This window comes from Pelophylax lessonae, assembly GCF_965119305.1.
Source record: "Pelophylax lessonae genome assembly, chromosome: 5".
In the NCBI taxonomy this organism is placed as follows: domain Eukaryota; kingdom Metazoa; phylum Chordata; class Amphibia; order Anura; family Ranidae; genus Pelophylax; species Pelophylax lessonae.
In genome coordinates this window covers 58,491,253-58,511,642 of record NC_138772.1, presented here as the reverse complement: position 1 = coordinate 58,511,642, position 20,390 = coordinate 58,491,253, and the positions used below count along the sequence as shown (strand labels likewise).

The following is a 20,390-nucleotide window of genomic DNA, read 5'->3' as shown; positions in this document are numbered from 1 at the left end:
AAAAAAAACCCCACCAAACTCAAGTTTTGGAGGGGAGCTTTTAAGCAGAAAAGATGTCTTAGTGCCCAAAAACATGCGAAAAGGCATGAAAAAGCTCAAAGAAGCTCAAAAATTAACAAAAAAAAAAAAAGATAAAATGAGCTGAGGGGAGTGTTTGTGAAAAAACAGCTTATGCTCAAAAAAGCTCAAAGAAGCTCGAAGAAGCTCAAACAAAAAGGGGGGGAAAAGAGCACAAAAAAGCACAAGCTTCTTCAAGCTTTTAGGCAGAGAAATACAGGCTCAAATTCCTGTAAAAGCTGATTTTATTTTTTTTTTTTAGCTCCAGTGTGAATGAGATCTTACAGGCAAAAAAAAAAAAAAAAAACCCCACCAAACTCGTGTTTTTGAGAGGAGCTTTCGAGCAGAAAAGACGCCTAAGTGCCCAAAAAAGCTTGAAAAAGCTAGAAAACTTACAATAAAAATAGGATAAATTAGTTGAGGAGGGTTTTGTGAAAAACAAAACCCTTATGCTCAAAAAAGCTCAAACTAGCTCAAAAAAATTTGCAAAAGAGCACAAAAAAAGATAAAGTGTCTTCAAGCTTTTAGGCAGAGAAATAAAAGCTCAAATGCCTGCAAAAGCAGCGTGCATCCACCTTTAGGCTTGGTTTCCAAGCTGCGCCCCATTCAGTGCAATGGAACCGAACGACTTGGAAAAAGGTTCCTGCACCACTTGGAGGTGACTTCAGAGTGACTTGCATTGACTTCTGATAAAGAAGTGGTTTTCAAGCCGTGATGAATTTGCGATGTGCGACGCGGCTTCAAAGTCAGGCAACTTTGAAGCTGCACTAATGTGAACCGAGACAGTATCAGGAAAACTTGTCACAGGTGATTCATGCTGATAGCAGAAGAAGGAAGCAGCAGACAGAAATGACACTTAAGCCTCGTACACACGCACCGATTGTTGGCCGACCGATCGGCCGACTTTTGTCCAGTGTTGTTGTGTTGGTTGAAATGTGCTCTAGATTGCACACACATTTTTTCGGCCAACAACAACCAACTTCAGAAGTGATGTCATGTGCTGGTTTACTTTCCGTGTGTTTTTTCTTCTCTGAGCATGCCCAGTCTTGCTCATCTTATTTTTGTCGGCCGAAATCTGTACTGACTGACGAACAATCGGCCGTTCTGTTGACGGCCAACAAAAATTTTATAGCATGCACACCAGATTTTGTTCGGCCGAAAAGTCGCAGTCGGTTGTCGGAAGCATCATACTAACAAGCCGACAATTGGCCGATCGGACGTTGGCCGAAAATTTACGGCCAACAATCGGTATGTGTGTACGGGGCTTAAGTGCTCTGGATTGAGACAAATACACATTATAGAGGGATATGCTTTGTTCATATGTTGTATCTGATGTTTACAACCACTTTAAATAAATTCTCAAATGAAACAAATATATAAACTTTGTTGGACAATGTATCAAACACTTTGTGATATCCACCACCATAGAGAGGGCATTACCAGAACACCAGATCTTCCAGTTCAAAGTTTATAGGGCTTAGTGCACTTCTTAAATATCCTAATTTCTACCTAATGGTTCAGAGCAAATTTTATTTCTTAGTTATGGGCCTATTGCTTCAGCAATAACTTTGTCAACACTTAAAGTGGGGTTCCACCCAAAAGGGAAAGTTCCGCTTTAAGGCTTCCTTCCCCCTCCTCTTCCCCAAATGGCACTTTTTTTTTGGGGGGGGGGATCGGGATCGGGGGATAGGGTACCTACTTTTGCCAGGTACCCGCTCCTACTTCTGCTCGGTTCACCTAGGCGATCCAAGAGCAAGTGCTCCTCTCCCCCTCCCTCCCTGCAATCATCTGGGACACATCACATGTCCCAGAGGACTGCGGGACCATTCACAATGAGCAGCCGGGAGCCCACAGTTGAAATGCAGGTGATGGGGACAGAAGATAGAGGGAAGGAGCCTCTCGGGTGAGCACATTGCTGGATCCTGGGACAGGTGAGTGACTGTTTATTAAAAATCAGCAGCTACAGTTTTTGTAGCTGCTGACTTTTAACCACCTCAGCTCCAGAAGATTTACCCCCATTTTTTGTGATACAGCACTGCGTTAATCTAACTGACAATTGTGCGGTCATGCGATGCTGTACCCAAATAGAATTGATGTCCTTTTTCTTCACAAATAGAGCTTTCTTCTGGTGGTATTTGATCACCTCTGCGTTTTTTAAATTTTTTTTAAAGACTGACAATTTTGAAAAAAAACAAACAATTTTTTACTTTCTGCTATAAAACACATCCAATAAAAAGATGTAAAAAAAAATCGAAATTTCTTCATCAATTTAGCCCAATATGTATTCTGATACATATTTTTGGTAAAAAAAAATCCCATTAAGCGTATATTGATTGATTGGTTTGCGCAAAAGTTATAGCGTCTTCAAACAATGAAATATATTTATGGAATTTTCATTTATTTGTTTTTTTTATTAGTAATGGCGGCGATTAGTGACTTATAGCAGGACTGCGACATTGCAGCGGACAAATCGGAAACTAACTGACACTTTTTGAGGACCAGTGACACTAATAGAGTACAGTGCAGTGCTATGACACTGGCAGAGAAGGGGGTTAACATCAGGGGCAATCAAAGGGTTAGATATGTGCCTAGGAAGTGTTTACTAACTGTGGCGGAGGTGCTTGTACAGTTGGATGGCAGAGATCTGTGTTTCTGCTTAGCACTACCTTCTCGACTGACAGAACGGCGATCTGCCTTGTTTACATAGGCAGACCACCGTTCTGCTTCTTTCCGTGAAGGATCACCGGGTGGACCAGCTGATTGGCTCCCTCTGTGTCCAATCGCCAGTGGCAGGTGTGGGCATCCCAGACCCAGAAGTGCAGAATCACGTACAGGTACCTGATTCTGCACAGAGGAGCCGCAGTAAATATATACGTGGGCTGGTCGGCAACAGGTTAAAGCGGAGTTCTGGGCACAAAAACATTTTTTCAATGAACATACCCCCGGGACAGTCAGGGCTAGTACATTCCACAATGGCTAGCCTCTGATCTGTCCCGGTTCACACTTACCTGCAAGAAGAAATACTCACTTATAACATTTCTTCTACAGCGTTGCCATCTCTGTTGTTGGCACCTGAAGCACCTGATCCTCTTCTGCTTCCTCTTCTGTGCCCTCTTCTCCCAGAATGCGCCTGCACCGGCCCCTCTCGTCACTTCCGGTGCGGCGCCGCATTCCTACACAGCTTCTGGGCATGCCCAGAAGCTGTTTAGCAGGGAATGCGGAGCCACACCGGAAGTGACGAGCGGAGCCGGTGCCGTCGCATTGATTCCTGGGAGCGATGATGTTCAGCTCCCAGGATTCATTGCAAACCGTAAGTGACGGCGCGGGCCGAGGCCGCAGAGGGAGGAAGTGGAAAATAGGTGAGTATTTCTTTCTACAAATACAAGGTGAGTAAAAAAAAAAAAAAAAATAACCCTAACTATCCAATTCCTTTTCAAGTGAAGAAGAGCAAGCGGATGGGCACAAAATCAATTAGGTCGATTTTGTGCCCAAAACTCCGCTTTAATAAACACAAAAATGACTTTAAGATAACAAAGTAATATATGTATCATTTATTTTGGCACACACAAGGATTACTCTTGGCTATATTGTCTTGAAAAATGATTTTATTATCTATGCAATCTATAGGAAAAAGGAATGAAAAGACAAAATCTCAATGATGTACTGTATTGATTCAAGTTAGATTAAACTTTGAACCATCTTCAACAGGTGAAGAATAATGAAACCAGCCCCTTCTCCACAGTCAGTGCCTGGAGGTCAGACTTATACATAGCCCTGGGAATTCTGGGATTTTTCTTCTACGTTCTCCTTGGAATAACGTCATTGCCGTCTGTTAGTAACTCTGTCAACTGGAGAGAATTCCGCTTTGTCCAGGTATGATAAAGATCATTCTGTCTTCTTGCACAGTGGCCTGTCACATCGATCATACAAAGTGCAAATTCTGCTCATTTATTGGCCAATCTCATTCTTAAACTTGGCCATATTCAATAACCAGGTCAAGGACAAGACACAAACTCTCGTTTCCACTGAGCGGTACGGTATGGTTCGGTTCGGTACGGTTTGCTATTTTTGCCGTTTCCATTGTGAATGGTACCCTAATTCCGAACCGTACCGTACCACTTTTTTGGGACCCTTTCGTTGGGGTACCAAGCTTATTAGTACCGTACCAACTGGGTGGAGCTACACTCTGCAGAACTTTGATTGGTTGACAGAGAATTGTCTATCACAACTTTCCTGTTACACCACGCCTATCATGAAAGGGTACTATCGGCAGTGGAAACGCAAGGTGTACCGTACCGTACTGAACCGAACCGTACCGTACCACTCAGTGGAAACGAGGCAACAACCAATGAGAACTATATAACATATACAGCATCTTAAACCCAACCCCCTATATCCCCACACCTTAATTTATTTGCTACTAACTGGGGCGTATCTACAGGGGTCGCAATTGCAACCCAACCCTATGCTTCAGAGGGCCCATGCAACTCACTTATCACACTCGGCTCTATACCTGGATAAGAGGATAGGGGGGGCAGCATATAACCAATGCCCTCTATTTTTCTGCAGGCATTTAGCGGCTGCAGGAGGAAAATTTAGGTCATTTTTATCTCTATTAGCCGCCCCCGCCACCCCTCCTATCCAGGTTCTTTGTCTCCTGCTGCCCCTGAGCCCCTGTGTGCTCTTCTAGTTCCCTCCACCCCCACAGATCTGCCGCCCTCCCCTCTCCTGCCGGCTGCTGCGGGGGATGTGGGCAGGATGGAGAGTGGGGAAGGGGCCAGTAAATATATCATTTACTAGCCCCTTCCTTTTCTGGGTGAACATAGTGAGTGATACCGATCGCTCCTTTGTCCAATAATAACTGAAGCATAGTAAACTGTGTTTACTTTACTTCCGTTTGTGAATGAATGGGCTGTCCTCTCATTCTGTGCAGCTGAGGCTGCAGGGATGGAGATTGAGGGCTTTCTCTGTTTCAAAGGTAAAACGTCAAAGGTCTGTTTAGATCCTTAATATTTCACCAATGCACGCCAATGGGCTCCTAAAAAAAAATAGTAAAAAATAAATAAAATTGTAAAAAAAATGAAATAAATGAATTTTTTTATATTTTTAAATAATTTTTTTTTAATAAATTAAAAAAATAATAAAAATATAAAATAACAAAAATAAAAAACTACTGACACCAGCGGCGGAACTACCAGGGTCAAAAAGGTTGCAGTTGTTACCATACCTCAGGGTTTCACCACTGTGTGTGTGTGTATGGGGGAGGGGGGGCGCCAAGAAATCAGGAAGGAGGCCTGCTTCAGAACATGTCAAAGGGTCCCGCTGTGGGACGATAATAAAGGGCCCAGCGGCAAGGGTAATGAGCCCCAGGATGAGTGGGAAGGGCCCCGGGCTCAGAGGAAAGGCCCCAGCCGGGGACCCTTGTTGGTTTCTTGCCCCAGGGCCCTGAAGCCTCTAGTTAGGCCTCTGGCTACCAACAATAATTAAATTGTGTATCTACCTTACTACAGTAAATGCAAATTGTACTTACCCTGATTTTATAATATGCACAAATCTGGTTTCCCCACTCCTATTTTTCAGTTGTCAGATTTTTTTTTTTTTTTTGGGGGGGGGGGGGGGGTTATCCATAATGGTTTATAGTGATTATGGATCAACTTTACTCCTTATGGGCCCTTTACCCTGAATACAGGTGTAACATGCAATATGTTACAAAAGGTGAACTTATTTTTTAATGTACTTTAATTAAAGTGTACCTAAACTCAAAACCAAAAATGTAATACATTGCAGTTTACTAGTATTTGGCGTGGTGGCTGCATTTGTTTTCTTTTTCAAGTTTATTTTGCTATATTTTCACTTTGTAATCCTGCAAATAACACATTTCCTGTCCCTGGGTCCGGAACCTTATACCCCCACTGTATCTGTTAAGATATATGACATTTTGTTTATATGCCCTTATACAGCTTATCCATTGATCTACAGTCATATGAATATGTTGTCTGTTTGTTAACCAGGAAGTGTTTAAATAAAGTTGCACTCACTAAAAAAAAAAAAGACAGAAAAAAGAGGCAGCAGAGACTGCAGTGTGTGTTCCTGAGAAAACTAAAGCATGGTGCCTGTGTGAGTCTGTCCTCCATCAAAGATCTGCTATAATCCGGTTATCCTATCTCTTAAGTAAAAAATGGCAACAGGTTATGGGCCCAGGAGAGAGGGAACAAGCCGATGGAACAGGCTGCTTTTCGATGGAGATGAGAAAAATTATGAGCTGTGGGAGACAAAATTCCTAGGCCATCTGCGCTTGATGAATCTTAAAGAAACGATCCTGCAGGATCCACCAGACGGAACAGACCCTGTACAAGACAGGAATAAGAATGAGGAAGCTTATGCTGAGTTAATACAATTCCTGGATGATAAAAGTCTATCTCTTATAATGAGAGAAGCAACTGATAATGGAAGAAAAGCGCTGAAAATCCTGAGAGATCATTATGCTGGCCAAGGTAAGCCACGTATCATAAATTTATACACAGAACTAACATCTCTTCAGAAGTCTGAATGTGAAAGTGTCACAGACTATATCATACGCACAGAAACAGCGATTACAGCACTTAGAAATGCAGGAGAGACCCTCAGTGATGGACTATTAGTGGCTATGATTCTTAAAGGCCTGCCTGAATCATTCAAACCATTTGCAATCCACATAACACAAGGTAAAGAAGATATGACGTTTACTGACTTTAAAACTCAGTTAAGGATTTTTGAGGACACTGAAAAATATCACAGCAGCACAAGCACTGATAATGTAATGAAAATCAGCACCCCTGTTGTACCAACAAGGGAGAAAGACATCATTGTCTGCTACAGTTGTCATCAGAAAGGTCACAAAGCTAATGCATGTCCATACAAAATGAATAAGAGGAAGACAAAGTGGTGTAATTATTGCAAGAGCTCCACTCACAGTGAGACATTGTGCAGACGAAAGGCACGAGACAATGTAAAGCAGGTAGTGGATGATACAGAACAAACATTTGCTTTTAAAATAAGCGAAGACCAGTTAAACAATCCCAAAACAAAAAGCCTGATGGTAGATACAGGAGCAACATCGCATATTATCACAGACATCAAGAAATTTAAAAGATTTGACACCTCGTTTAGGGAAGAGAAACACTACATGGAGTTGGCAGATGGGAAAAGAACTTCCGGTGTAGCACTCAAGAGAGGCGACGCTGAGGTGTACCTAATGGACAGTAAGGGAAGACAAAGGAGGACATTGCTACAAAACGCATTGTTTATCCCCACATATCCACAAGACATTTTCTCTGTTGAAGCAGCAACAAGAAATGGGGCGTCTGTTGAATTCAGACAAGATGACAGTATTCTGATCCATAAGAATGGTACAAAATTTGTTATAAAGAAATACAACAGGCTTTACTATTTGAACACCTATAAGGAATGCGATGACAGTTGTTACGGTTGTTATGATATTCAGACATGGCATGAAATCCTAGGTCATTGTAATTACGATGATATCTTGAAACTACAGAATCTAGTAGATGGAATGAAGATCCAAGGTAAGGTTGATAAGTCCAACCTGAATTGTGAGATTTGTATCCAAGGGAAATTTGCTCAGAGTAGAAACAGGGAGCCTGACACCCGTGCAAAATACCCACTTGAACTAGTACACACAGATTTAACAGGTCCTATAGAGCCAGTTGCAAAGGACGGATTCAAATACGTCATAGGATTCACTGATGATTATTCTGGTGCAGTGTTTGTATACTTTCTGAAAAACAAGAGTGACACAGTTCTAGCCACAGAGAAGTTTATCGCTGATACTGCCCCCTATGGGATCATCAAGAGAATGAGGTCAGACAATGGTACCGAATTCACATCGAATGACTTCCAGTCACTACTCATAAAGAAGAGCATAAGACATGAGACTTCAGCACCTTATTCACCACATCAAAATGGAACAGCTGAAAGAAACTGGAGAACACTGATAGAGATGGCAAGATGTATGCTAATAGAGAGCAAAGTACCAAAAGAGTTATGGACATATGCAGTGATGACAGCAGCTATGATTCGAAATAGATGTTTTAACAATCGTTTGAAGCAAACGCCATACAACATACTGACAGGGAAGAAACCAGACTTATCAAGAATGAAGATTTTTGGGTCAGAATGTTTTGCATACAAACACGATAAGAAAAAGCTGGATCCAAAATGCACAAAAGGAATTTTTGTAGGATATGACAAAAATAGTCCTTCTTACCTAGTGTATTACCCTGAAACTGGCAAAGTCTTCAAGCACAGACTAGTAAAATTCATTGAAAAGGATGTAATCGAGAAACAAACTCAGACTGAGCTGTTGGACAATAATGATGATTTCTATGAGGAAAGGAGTGTAATTCCTGTATCAGGTCCAATGACTAATGAGACCCCAGATTCTTTAGAGAAGATTGTAGAGGACAAAGATGAAGACCATGGTACAAGATACCCTACAAGAAATAGAAAAACTCCTCAGTATTTAAATGACTATGTACTAGAATCTGTTGGTGATGATCAGGTACTAATGAACATAGATTACTGCTATAGAGCACATGATGTACCTCAGACCTTCAGAGAAGCTATGGAAACACCCCAGTCACAAAGTTGGTTAAATGCAATGAAAGATGAGATGGAGTCACTAAAGGAGAATGATACCTTCAAATTGACCACACTACCAGAAGGCAAACATTCAGTGGGGGGTAGATGGGTGTATGCAATAAAAAGCAATGCAGATGGAACTGAAACGTACAAAGCCAGATTTGTGGCAAAAGGCTATAATCAAGTAAAGGGAACCGACTACATGGAAACTTTTTCTCCAACTGCGAATTTTACTTCATTACGCATTTTGATGCAAATGGCAGCACAATATGATTTAATCTTGCATCAAATGGATGTGAAGACAGCTTACTTACATGCCCCAATTGATTGTGATATATATATAGACCAACCAGAAGGTTTTGAGATCAAAGATGACACAAATAAAAAGCTAGTTCTCAAACTAAAAAAGTCACTGTATGGTCTTAAGCAATCGGGAAGAAACTGGAACAAGATGCTACATGATTATCTATGTTCAAATGCATTTATACAAAATTCTGTAGACCATTGTGTTTATGTCAAACAGAACAGAGATGAACAAGCAATATTACTAATATGGGTGGATGATCTCATCATTGCTGCAAGCAATGAAAAACTACTCAATGATGTGAAGTCAACACTTGCGACAAAATTCAAAATGAAGGATCTTGGAAAACTGAACTATTTTTTGGGCATTGATTTTAGACAGACTAGTGAAACGGTGAAGATGAATCAGAAGAGATACATTTTGAAAATGATAGAAAGATTTGGTATGTCAGATTGTAAACCGAGATCTACTCCTTGTGAACAAAAATTAGATTTCGACGACAAAAGTGAACTTGCAGATGTAAAAAGCTATCGGGAGATAGTAGGCAGTTTGATTTATGTGGCTACGTGTACAAGACCGGATTTGAGTTGGACTATAAGCAAACTGTCACAACACTTTTCACAACCAAGTGTACAACACATGATCACGGCCAAACACGTACTGAGATATTTGAAAGGAACTGTCAATTTTGAACTATGCTACAGAAAATGTAAAGAGAAGTTAAAACTAGAGGCGTATAGTGATGCCAGTTGGGCCTCAGACCAGATTGATAGGAGAAGCACAACAGGATATTGTTTTAGCCTGACTGAAAATGGACCTCTGATTTCTTGGAAATCAAAGAAACAACCAACAATTGCACTATCTTCATGTGAAGCTGAATATATAGCATTAGCTGCAACCACACAGGAGAGTCTATATCTTGCACAACTGCTGAGAGAATTGGACAGTGAATGTCAGTTTGAGCCAGTGAAGATTTTTGAAGACAATCAGAGTGCGATAGCTCTCGCAAAGAACCCAGTTTACCATCAAAGATGCAAACATATTGACATTAAATTCCATTTCCTTAGGTCTATTCTGAGTGAAGGCAAGATAGATCTTGAGTATTGTTCTACGGATAAAATGGTAGCTGATGTTATGACTAAACCAATAACAAAGTTTAAGCTTGATAGATTTGTGAGTTATATTTTTGGAGTATAGAGAGTAAAATGATGTAACTGTACTAAACTATTTTTTTATAAGCAGTATAAGAGCAAGTGGGGGTGTTAAGATATATGACATTTTGTTTATATGCCCTTATACAGCTTATCCATTGATCTACAGTCATATGAATATGTTGTCTGTTTGTTAACCAGGAAGTGTTTAAATAAAGTTGCACTCACTAAAAAAAAAAAAAAGACAGACAAAAGAGGCAGCAGAGACTGCAGTGTGTGTTCCTGAGAAAACTAAAGCATGGTGCCTGTGTGAGTCTGTCCTCCATCAAAGATCTGCTATAATCCGGTTATCCTATCTCTTAAGTAAAAAATGGCAACAGTATCTATAAAGGGAGCCATAGTTGTCACCCTAGGCTGCTGTCCTGATATAGACTACAAACATAAATATATTCTCCAAATGACACCATAACGCTAAGGGCTTCCTAAGCACTATAAGAGCTGTGATATAAACAGGTGTTTCTCAACCTTTTTTCAGTCAAGGCACCCTTTACAAATATGGACAATCTCAAAGCACCCTTTAAAATTATGTACAGTCTCTAGGCACCCCATTCTAAAATGTAAAAAATGATTCTAATAGTTTTACAGAATGCAGCAACATCCACACCTAGGGCAACCAACGTTAGAGGTGATTTATTCATACATTTTTGCTTACTTGTACTGACTAGTATTCCAATGTTTCTCTTCTCCCTCAATTTCTCTTCATCAGTCAGCTAATGTCACCCCAGTGCTGAGGGAGAGAGGTACAGGAGGGTCAAACAAGGATGCTGTGGAGGCAACAGACATCCTTCTTTTTTTAACTGATGATGCCATTGATTGTTAGGATGCCAGTGTCTAGAGAGTCGTACTGGGTCATAATGAAAACCTTCGGCTTTGTGTGACTAAAAACCAGGCTTCATCCACCTGCTGGCTTGTAAACAAACCCCTGAAGAAGCCTCAAGGCACATCTGAAGAAGCCTCAAGGCATTCCTGAAGAAGCCTCAAGGCACCCCTGAAGAAGCCTCAAGGCATTCCTGAAGAAGCCTCAAGGCACTCCTGAAGAAGCCTCAAGGCACCCCAGGGTGCCTGGGCACCCTGGTTGAAAAAGGCTGGTATAGAGCATCCAAATATTACTTCTAGTCACATCTTTGTGTGCTACTCCAGTGCTGCCCTCTTGAGACCAGGAAATCTTGAAAATAAGCATACAAGAAAAGAAAAAGCACAAAGGCTTAGTGCATTACCAGATACAACTTTATTAGAAAAGGACAAAGTAATGAGTGCATATTCACAACAATAGTCAAAGGCTAATACAGCATTGTAGACCAGACCCGAGTAGCAGGGTAACCTTCATATGGTGGAATATCAACTAGGGATCGACCGATTATCGGTTTGGCCGATAATCAGCAGCCGATATTCACTTTTTTGAAAGTATTGGTATCGGCCACAAACTTTGCCGATATGACCAATATTTTCTTAGGGTAGAGCGGCCTCCGGAGGGGAAGGGAGGATGGGGATTAGAGCGCCGCCTGATTAAACAAAGAGCAGGGTTCTTCTGCTTACCCTGCGCGGGCGCTGTCATACGGAGTCCCGCCTCCTGGACCGGCTCCTACCTATGATAGACAGCCCACTGGTGACGTCTATCATAGGAGCCGGTCCAGGAGGCGGGACTTCGTATGAAAGCGCCCGTGCCGGTTAAGCAGAAGAACCCTGCTCTTTGTGTAATCAGGCGGCACTCTAATCCCCATGCACTGGTCACTCTGCATTGTTTGGGGCACTGGTCACTCTGCATTGATGGGGGCACTGGTCACTCTGCATTGGATGTGTGATTGAATATGCAGAATATCGCCCCATATCGGCTGATACCGATACGTTGTGACCAAAATATCAGTATCGGTATCGGCCCTGGAAAAACCATATCGGTCTATCCCTAGTATCAACACAACCCTGGTGTCACTAAGACTTGCTAGCTAACGCGTTTCAAAGGACAAACCCTCTATGGAATGCAAACATGTTCGTATCTCTTCATCTGCATTATATGGGGGTTGGGAGGCATGGCAGTTGTTAGCTTACAGAAGATCGCCAGGAATTACGATATTTTTCGGTGCAGCTCACGGGAAGTGCAAAGCCCACTGCATTTCTAGCAAGATCAATATTTATTTACTGTACTTTCTGAAAATGTTTTTAGGCTGAAACAAAGAAAACACATGCAGCCACCATATCTAAGGACTGTAAGCAGCAATATATTGCATTTTTGTTCTTCGTTTTTTTGGTTTACTTATTCTTTAAATATAGATTTTCATTCCCTTTGGTCTTCATAATGATTCCTAACAATGTGATTACTTCTCTTTTCAGTCTAAGCTGGGCTACCTCACCCTGGTGCTGTGCACAGGACATGCATTTGTGTATGGCTGGAACAGGTTCCTGAATGTGCCGAGTTTCAGATGGTATATGCCCCCTGCCTATACGCTCTCTCTGGTCATCCCGTGTGTCGTGCTGATCCTCAAATTCATTCTCATAATCCCGTGTATTGATAAGCGGATTACCAAAATACGGCAGGGCTGGGAAAGACGCTCCACAGCTCAAGCAGATAAGAAGTTTAAAAATGGTCATGTCGCTATATAATTATGTATATGATGTACTGTGTGTCTGGCTGGTGGACTATGTCAGTATATTATGGAGGTGCATCAAAAATACCTCTTTATTTGTTATCTTTTATTTTTTATCGGTCACATGACCACTTGCTGAATGCCTCTGTCTGTGGCGGCGGAGGCAGTGGGTGATAAGCCTTTAATGGCACGCTCATTAGCCCCAGATTTTACCACCTTGTTTTTCCTATAAGTTGAGTTGTGATCACACAGCGAGAGTGTGACAAAACCACTGCTGCATTGCAAGGCAGCGGATGAGCATTGTCACCCTGTTACAGGAAGGGCCAGGAATCGCTTGGCTAATAAGGTACATTTTTATAGATTAAAAAAAATAATAATAATAAAAATCACATGGCTTTAAAGTATATGTAAATGATAATCTTGTAAAACCAACCCATTTAGTTTAATATAGAAATGAAAGGCAAAACATTTGTGTATAGATATAAAAAACATTATAAATATCTTTTCCCCCCCTTTTCTATAAATGATCACATACCTTTGGTTCTCAGATGCATGAGGATCTTAGAGAGGCGGGGGAGGAGAAGAACGGGCACACTGATCTTCTCAGTGAATGACTGTGCGGGGGGGGGGGGTGTCAGCACAAGTCTGATCATTGGAGGACAGCAGGCTGAGTTCCCAGCACAGCTAGAGAACTGACCACGCTGTGCTCTCATGCCTAGTGTGGTCAGTGTTTGATAGGAAAGCAGAGGGATTGCAGGTGTAACGTGAGAATTACCTACCCCGTGAGAATTACCTACCCTCGTCACTTCCGGCCAGAAACAGCTGAGCAGCGCAGCAGTGCGCATGCTCAGAGCCCCGGATACCTAATGGAAGAACAGAGGAGCTTACTAGTGCGCATGCGCACTAGTATGAAACGATCACGGTGTACCGTGAAAAAAACCTACCGACGCGGCGCTTACATAAAACAGCTGTGCTGAAATACGAGTCATCTCCGCTCCTGTCCCGGTCACTTCCCTGCTCTCGGCAAGTAAATATAAGCTGCTTTCGGCTCCGTGATGTATGTTTTCATACAGCCGCCGCCGCTTTTATATTTACTATCCGAGAGCAGGGAAGTGACCGGGACAGGAGCGGAGATCACTCGTATTTCAGCACAGCTGTTTTAATGTACCCGCTGCATTACATACAGTGCCGAGTACCGGAAGTGACGAGGGGTAGGTTTTTCTCACGGAACACAGGAACACCAGGGATTTCACACAAAGGAAGCAATACAATGAGAACGGGATACTTTCTCATACAAGTACATGGTACAGAGGCACATATCAGGAATATGAAATGTTGGGCAACATATTCTTTAGTCTCGATTCACACTAGAGCGACTTTGACTGCTACAGGACCCGTTCTAATAGGAGCGACACAAGTCGCTCTGACTTAGAAAAAGGGTCCTGTACTACTTCGGGGCGACCTCGGAGCGACTTGCATAGACTTCCATTATGTGAAGTCCCTGCAAGTCGCTCCAAAGTCATGGTGCATGGGAATGCACAAGTCGCCCCCGAAGTAGTACAGAGTCGTGCCGCTCCAGTGTGAACCGACTCTTAAAGTGATTGTAAAGTCTTGTTTAACAAAAAATAATAATAATAATAAACATGTTATACTTACCTCCTCTGTGCAGTCGGTTTTGCATAGAGCAGCCCCGATCCTCCACTTCTCGGGTCCCTCTTCGCAGCTTCTAGCCCCACCCTCCAGTCGAGTGCCCCCACAGCAAGCAGGTTGCTATGGGGGCACCCGAGCCAAGCTGGAACTCTGTGTGTCTTTTCAGACACGGAGCTGTGGTTTGGACCCGTCCCTCTCTCTCACTCCTGATTGGCTAACTGACTTTGATTGACAGCCACAGGAGCCAATGGTGCAGTGGCTGTGTCTCAGCCAATCAGGAGGGAGAGTCCTGGACAGCCGAGGGACTTGTGGACATCGCTGGATAGAGATGGGGCTCAGGTAAGTATTAGGGGTGCTGGGGAGGCTGCTGCACCCAGAAGGTTTTTTTGTCCTAATGCATAAAATGCATTAAGATAAAAGACCCTCTGACTTTACAACTCCTTTAAAGACTACAAGGTGCATTTTTGGGTTTACATGCAGAACGCGATACATTTGCTTTTCTTAAATAGTCTTTTATTTTCTACTTTTTTAACTCAATAGCTTATATATAACAGACCCTTTTGTTTTTTTGTTTTTATCACATTGTGGTTACTATTGGCCTAGTATTTCCAATTTTGCACATTTCATAAATTCTCCTGTTATAAGAAATGGTCATATAGAGCTGAGTTTCACCTCTAGTTGTAATGTAGAACTCAAATCAACATGTTTTACTACAACCACTATCATCCCTGTGCTTAATAATTGCTGGATAATGTGAATTGTCTATAATAAGGTCTCTATTTCAAAAACTGAACTTTAGGCAGATATAAAACACATTAAAGTTAATTCCTGGATTTATTTTGGTATCAGCCTCCTACCACCCTTTGTACAACAGAACTCAGACTGGGAATGGGAGAAGCAGCACAAAAAGCCAGTCAGCTCATATTCTAACAAGGAATATGCTAATAAGAGGAGAAAAGAGTGATGAGCTGGTAAACGTGTTACTTCTCCTTTAACCTCCAGTCACAGGCTAGGGCAATTACAAGAACTGTAATTATTGGTCAACTACAGTAGAGAGAAAGAAAAAAAAAGCAAGTCTCCTATCCTTTCCAGACAGGGCTGGGCTGTGAGGCAAATCTGTTTAAATCTCAGAACTGGATGGACAGAAATACAAATCCTTTGTCAGATGAATCCACTCTCAGATACACATTTAATCAGTGTATATTAACACTTGCATAGAGTTTAGCTTAAAGCGTAACTCCACTTTTGTTGAGAAAAAAACATTCCCCTCTGGGTGATCTCTGTACATTACAAGGATTATAACAAACTTTGTTGCAGATTCCTACCTTTTGTTAATCTGAAGAAATCATTGTTTGTTCCTCTTTGCTGAGTGGGTCTAATGGGAGTGGTTTCATAATTATCTATCAGCTGTGCACCTGCGTGACACTAATGAGGAAAGCTGCTGGGCCTGCATCCCTTTAGATGTGTTCCTATTGGAAGTATATCACCAAAAATTACATTTTTGTTGCAGGGGATGCCAGAAATCTGACTTGTATCTTATGCAGACTTCTGGCAAAATCAGGGAGCCAATCACACAAGCAGGAAATTATGTTTCTGGGGGACGTTCTGTACAGCATCTGTGTACAGAACACCTCCAGGCGGCCATATTGTATTGCATTTTTAGAAAATTACAACAGCTGCAGATTGAAAAGTAAAGGTGATTTTTAATAAAATTAATTACAATATGACTTGTGTTGCAATTGTATATGCTATTATGTTTTTTTTTTATTTGCTATTTTTTTCCCCACGAACATGGAGTTACCATTTAAAGCATGTATATAATGTGGCTTGTAACAAGCTCCTGAAAAAGTGTTATTTTCAGTGTATGTATTAAAGGGTAACTCCAATTTCATGGGGAAATAAATAGCAAATAAAAAAAAATAATATAGTGTATACAATTGCAACACAAATCATATTGTAATTGAATGTTATTAAAAAATGACCTTTCCGTTTCAATCTGCAGCTCTGTCATTTTCTAAAAATGCAATGCAATATGGCTACCTGGAGGTGTTCTGTACACAGATGCTGTACAGAATGTCCCCCAGCTTGTGTGATTGGCTCCCTGATTTTCCCAGAAGTCTGCACTAAGATACAAGTCAGATTTCTGGCATCCTCTGCAACGAAAATTTTATTTTTGGTGAAATACTAGCAATAGGAACACGTCTAAAAGGAAGCAGGCCCAGCAACTTTCCTCATTAGTGTCCTGCAGGTGCACAGCTGATAGATAATTATAAAACCACTCCCATTAGACCCACTCAGCACAGAGGCACAGAGGAACAAACAATGATTTCTTCAGAATAACAAAAGGTAGGAATCTGCAACAAAGTTTGTTCTAATCCTTGTAATGTACAGAGATCACCCAGAGGGGAATGTTTTTTCTCAACAAAAGTGGAGTTACGCTTTACTGGCTATTCCACATCCAATCTGTCACAGTTTTTATAGATATTTTGTATTTAGCTAGTATCTTGGGCATGATTTTACAATAAACAATCATTTTTTCCTTTAACTTTTCGATCCTTTCTAAATACACAATAGTCTTTCAAAATTATTCTCCAGTAATAACTTTTGTCAAGCCAAGTTTCTGTTATACCTATGATATCAAAATATGTAAATACATTATATCTTAAAACTTTTTTCTTACTATTAAATATACATAGGGCATAATCCACAAGCTATTTATCCATAAAGAACAGCACTGACTACATGTTAGTATGTTTTTAAACAGCACTGCACTATAAATAGTGTCTAGGGGTATGTTTTAGGTGAACATTGATCTGTTGAATCTCCCATAAGCTTCCTATTTTTGTCAGGTACATTGAGGACTGTAGGCAGGTGACCTCTGTATAGGAGTTACTAGGCTTTCCTTGAATTTCAAAATCTACTCACACCCAGAAAACTTAATGAAAGTGTTTCGGACAGGCTTTTTAGGCTGCTATTGACTTACCACATCCATGTGCAAAACCAAACCAAAATTGTAATTGGTCTTTACTGGTACAAAGAGGACAAGCACATAAATAAATAAAAAAGTTTAAAAAAAGTTTATTACAAATTTAAAAATCACAGATTATATTGGTCCCATAAATATCGGACCCCTGTGAACCACATATGCTATTCAAATAATGTTTTTGCCCAACATAGTTGAAGAGGTCGATGAGTTTCAAATCATTTGCTTCTTCAGGACCTCTTGTTCTTGAGGTAAAGAAGAATAGCCTAGACCAGTAATGGCGAACCTTGGCACCCCAGATGTTTAGGAACTACATTTCCCATGATTCTCATGCACTCTGAGTGTAGGTGAGCATCATGGGAAATGTAGTTCCAAAACATCTGGGGTGCCAAGGTTCGCCATCACTGGCCTAGACATTGCTTTTAGGTTGCAAATAATGGCAGTGGTCTAGTAGTGGACACTGACACCAAAGGAGGTGGTTATTGGGTAATATGGTAATCCTTATTCTATAAATTAGAAGACAGCTGATCTAGCATTTCAAACCCTTTATGGCCCGTCCAATAGGGAGTGTATGGAGACAGATCTATCATAAGAAGACCGCCAATTCAAGGGGATCCCCCAAAGGGTAGCCCCACCAGGTATTTATTATGAATCATGAAAACAGCTTATTCCATGGGATGTCTGGCTGGTATAGATCATTAAATATTCTCAGCCAGAAAAACTGTATATACAGTATATAAGCAGGATCCTTAGCAGGTATACTGAATGGATAAATATGGCACAAATTTTCGGCAAGCATAACGGGTAGATGAAAGAGATCACAACTCCGCCATCTCAAAAGAACCCCTATTGAGTGTCTAATAGGATCTATCCATTGTTCAAATACAAAGGTACAAAAAACAGTTTTTCTGGCTGAGAATATTTTGCCGAAAATTTGCGCCATATTTATCCATTCAGTATACCTGCTAAGGATCCTGCTTATATACTGTATATAACATAGGTATAACATAGTTTCTTTTGCATTTACTCTGTATCATTAATCTACAGATCAAACAGATGAGCTTCAATATGTGGTAGTTATGAGCATACAATGTTATAGACACTTTCTAATGCAGTTATAACTATGCAGGCACCATAAATGACACTGTGCAGACACACGGTGTGCCTGTATTCCATAGTCTGTTCAGTCTGAGGAATAGGCAGGCTGTGCCTAATCAGGGGGTATTTTCAAGAAGCAGGCTGCAATTGGGAGGGGACGTGTATCAGAGGACAGCTGTGATTGGCCAGGGGACTGGGTTGGCTGAGCAAACTTCCCAATACAGTCATGCCATGTATCTGCACAGTGTCCTGTACCTCTGAATGGCCAACCAAAAGATGAAAACTGACCACGTAACACAGATCAGCTTCTGTACTTTGTGTGGTCAGTTTTAAACAAGGAAGAAAGGTGACTGGTAAGATCAACCAGGTACTTCAGGTGGAAGAAGTACATGGAAATTATAGAGACTGTGATTTATTAAATACAATTATACGAATACAGACATAGAATACAAAAAAATATTTGGGGTAACATACTCTACACTTTAGGGCAACTGACATGTAAAACAAAAACAATTTTCCATGACATATTATATACTATTTGAGTATTCACAATCAAACCTTTTTTTATCCTATTATTATATAAACACATTTACTCGTTTAACTGAATACATGACATTAATTACATTAACATCTTTTAAATAATTCTCATTGAACACATAGGGCACCAGCTGGTCCCAGAGGAGCCTAGAATATTTTACAACACTATATTACTTACTTTTGTGATTCAAAAATTCAGCTTCTTATCCCTGGCCTACGTTAGGTGTGCACCATGGGAGAATGTTATACCCTCTGATCACAAAAAAAGGTCAAAATCTAATTTTTTCATTAAATCCTGCTGATACTTTCCCTTTTCGTTTATAAATCTATTTACTTTCCAACCTTAAGAGGATTTTATTTTGACCCCTCATCCCCAGGGCCTAAATGTAATTGATCTACCAACTATGTGAAAGAATCTTCTGCCTTACCACTGTGTTCCAAAATAAAGTGGCGACCAATCACAGATCACATATTACCCGTGATAATGCCATATTGGTGTTCAATTTATTTTTTTTGTTTTCCTTAGGGCAGGGGTGTCAAACTCAATTTCATCGGGGGCCGCATCAGCATTATGGTTGCCCTCAACCATATGTGTAAGATTAGATGTCCAGAGCACCCCACGCCCCCTTACACCCTTACATGAGATGTCAAGAGCCTCCCACCATCATAAGTCAAGAGTCACCCACCCTTCCCTACATCACAATGCACCCCCTTACCTTGTGCTACTGCCAGGAAGAAGATGCAGGTGGATCTGTAAAGAAGAAAGTGCAAGGTCTGGAGGAGAACCAGAGGAGGGCTGGAGTCAGCTTACAGATTCTGCTGAATGCTGAGACCAGGGGAGGCAGAGACAAGGAGGTGTTGTGGCTGCACAGAGAGGTGCAAGATCTGTAGGAGGAGTTCTGCTCCCCTCTCTGCTGCAGACTGCTGAGAATAGGGGGGGGGGAGGCGGGCAAAGACGAGCCTTTCTGCAGCAGCACAGAGATGCACAGGATCTGGCAAAGGAGTTCTGTCCTCTCTGCTGCCGACTACTGAGACAAGGCTGGGGCAGAGACAAGGAGGATGCCGCAGCTGCAGGAGAGGTGCGAGGGCCACATGAAATGGCCTGGAGGGCCGCATACGGCCCGCAGGCCTTGTGTTTGACACCTGTGCCTTAGGGTTTTATTGTTTTTTCTATAAAAAAAAAAACGCATTGCATCACTTGCAACTTGGCAATAGATGACACATTCTGTTGAGCAGTCTGCTTTATGGTGTAAATGCTCTGTAACTCTTTCAAAACCTTTCTTGATATATTTGTAATAATCACATTTCTGGCATCTAAGTGTACCCCT

General features: G+C 41.3%; 1 protein-coding gene across 1 annotated transcript in view; it reads left to right on the top strand.

The window, feature by feature from the left end:
* The window catches only part of LOC309556050 (metalloreductase STEAP4-like), a 35,291-nt gene extending 22,438 nt beyond the window's left edge, over positions 1-12,853 (top strand). The window contains exons 5-6 of the mRNA XM_082258342.1: positions 3,766-3,930; positions 12,541-12,853. Of these exons, the coding sequence (XP_082114468.1) occupies positions 3,766-3,930; positions 12,541-12,810 (435 nt within the window). The 3' untranslated portion in view covers positions 12,811-12,853. The remainder of the gene's footprint in view (positions 1-3,765; positions 3,931-12,540) is intronic.
* Positions 12,854-20,390: the final 7,537 nt, after the last annotated feature.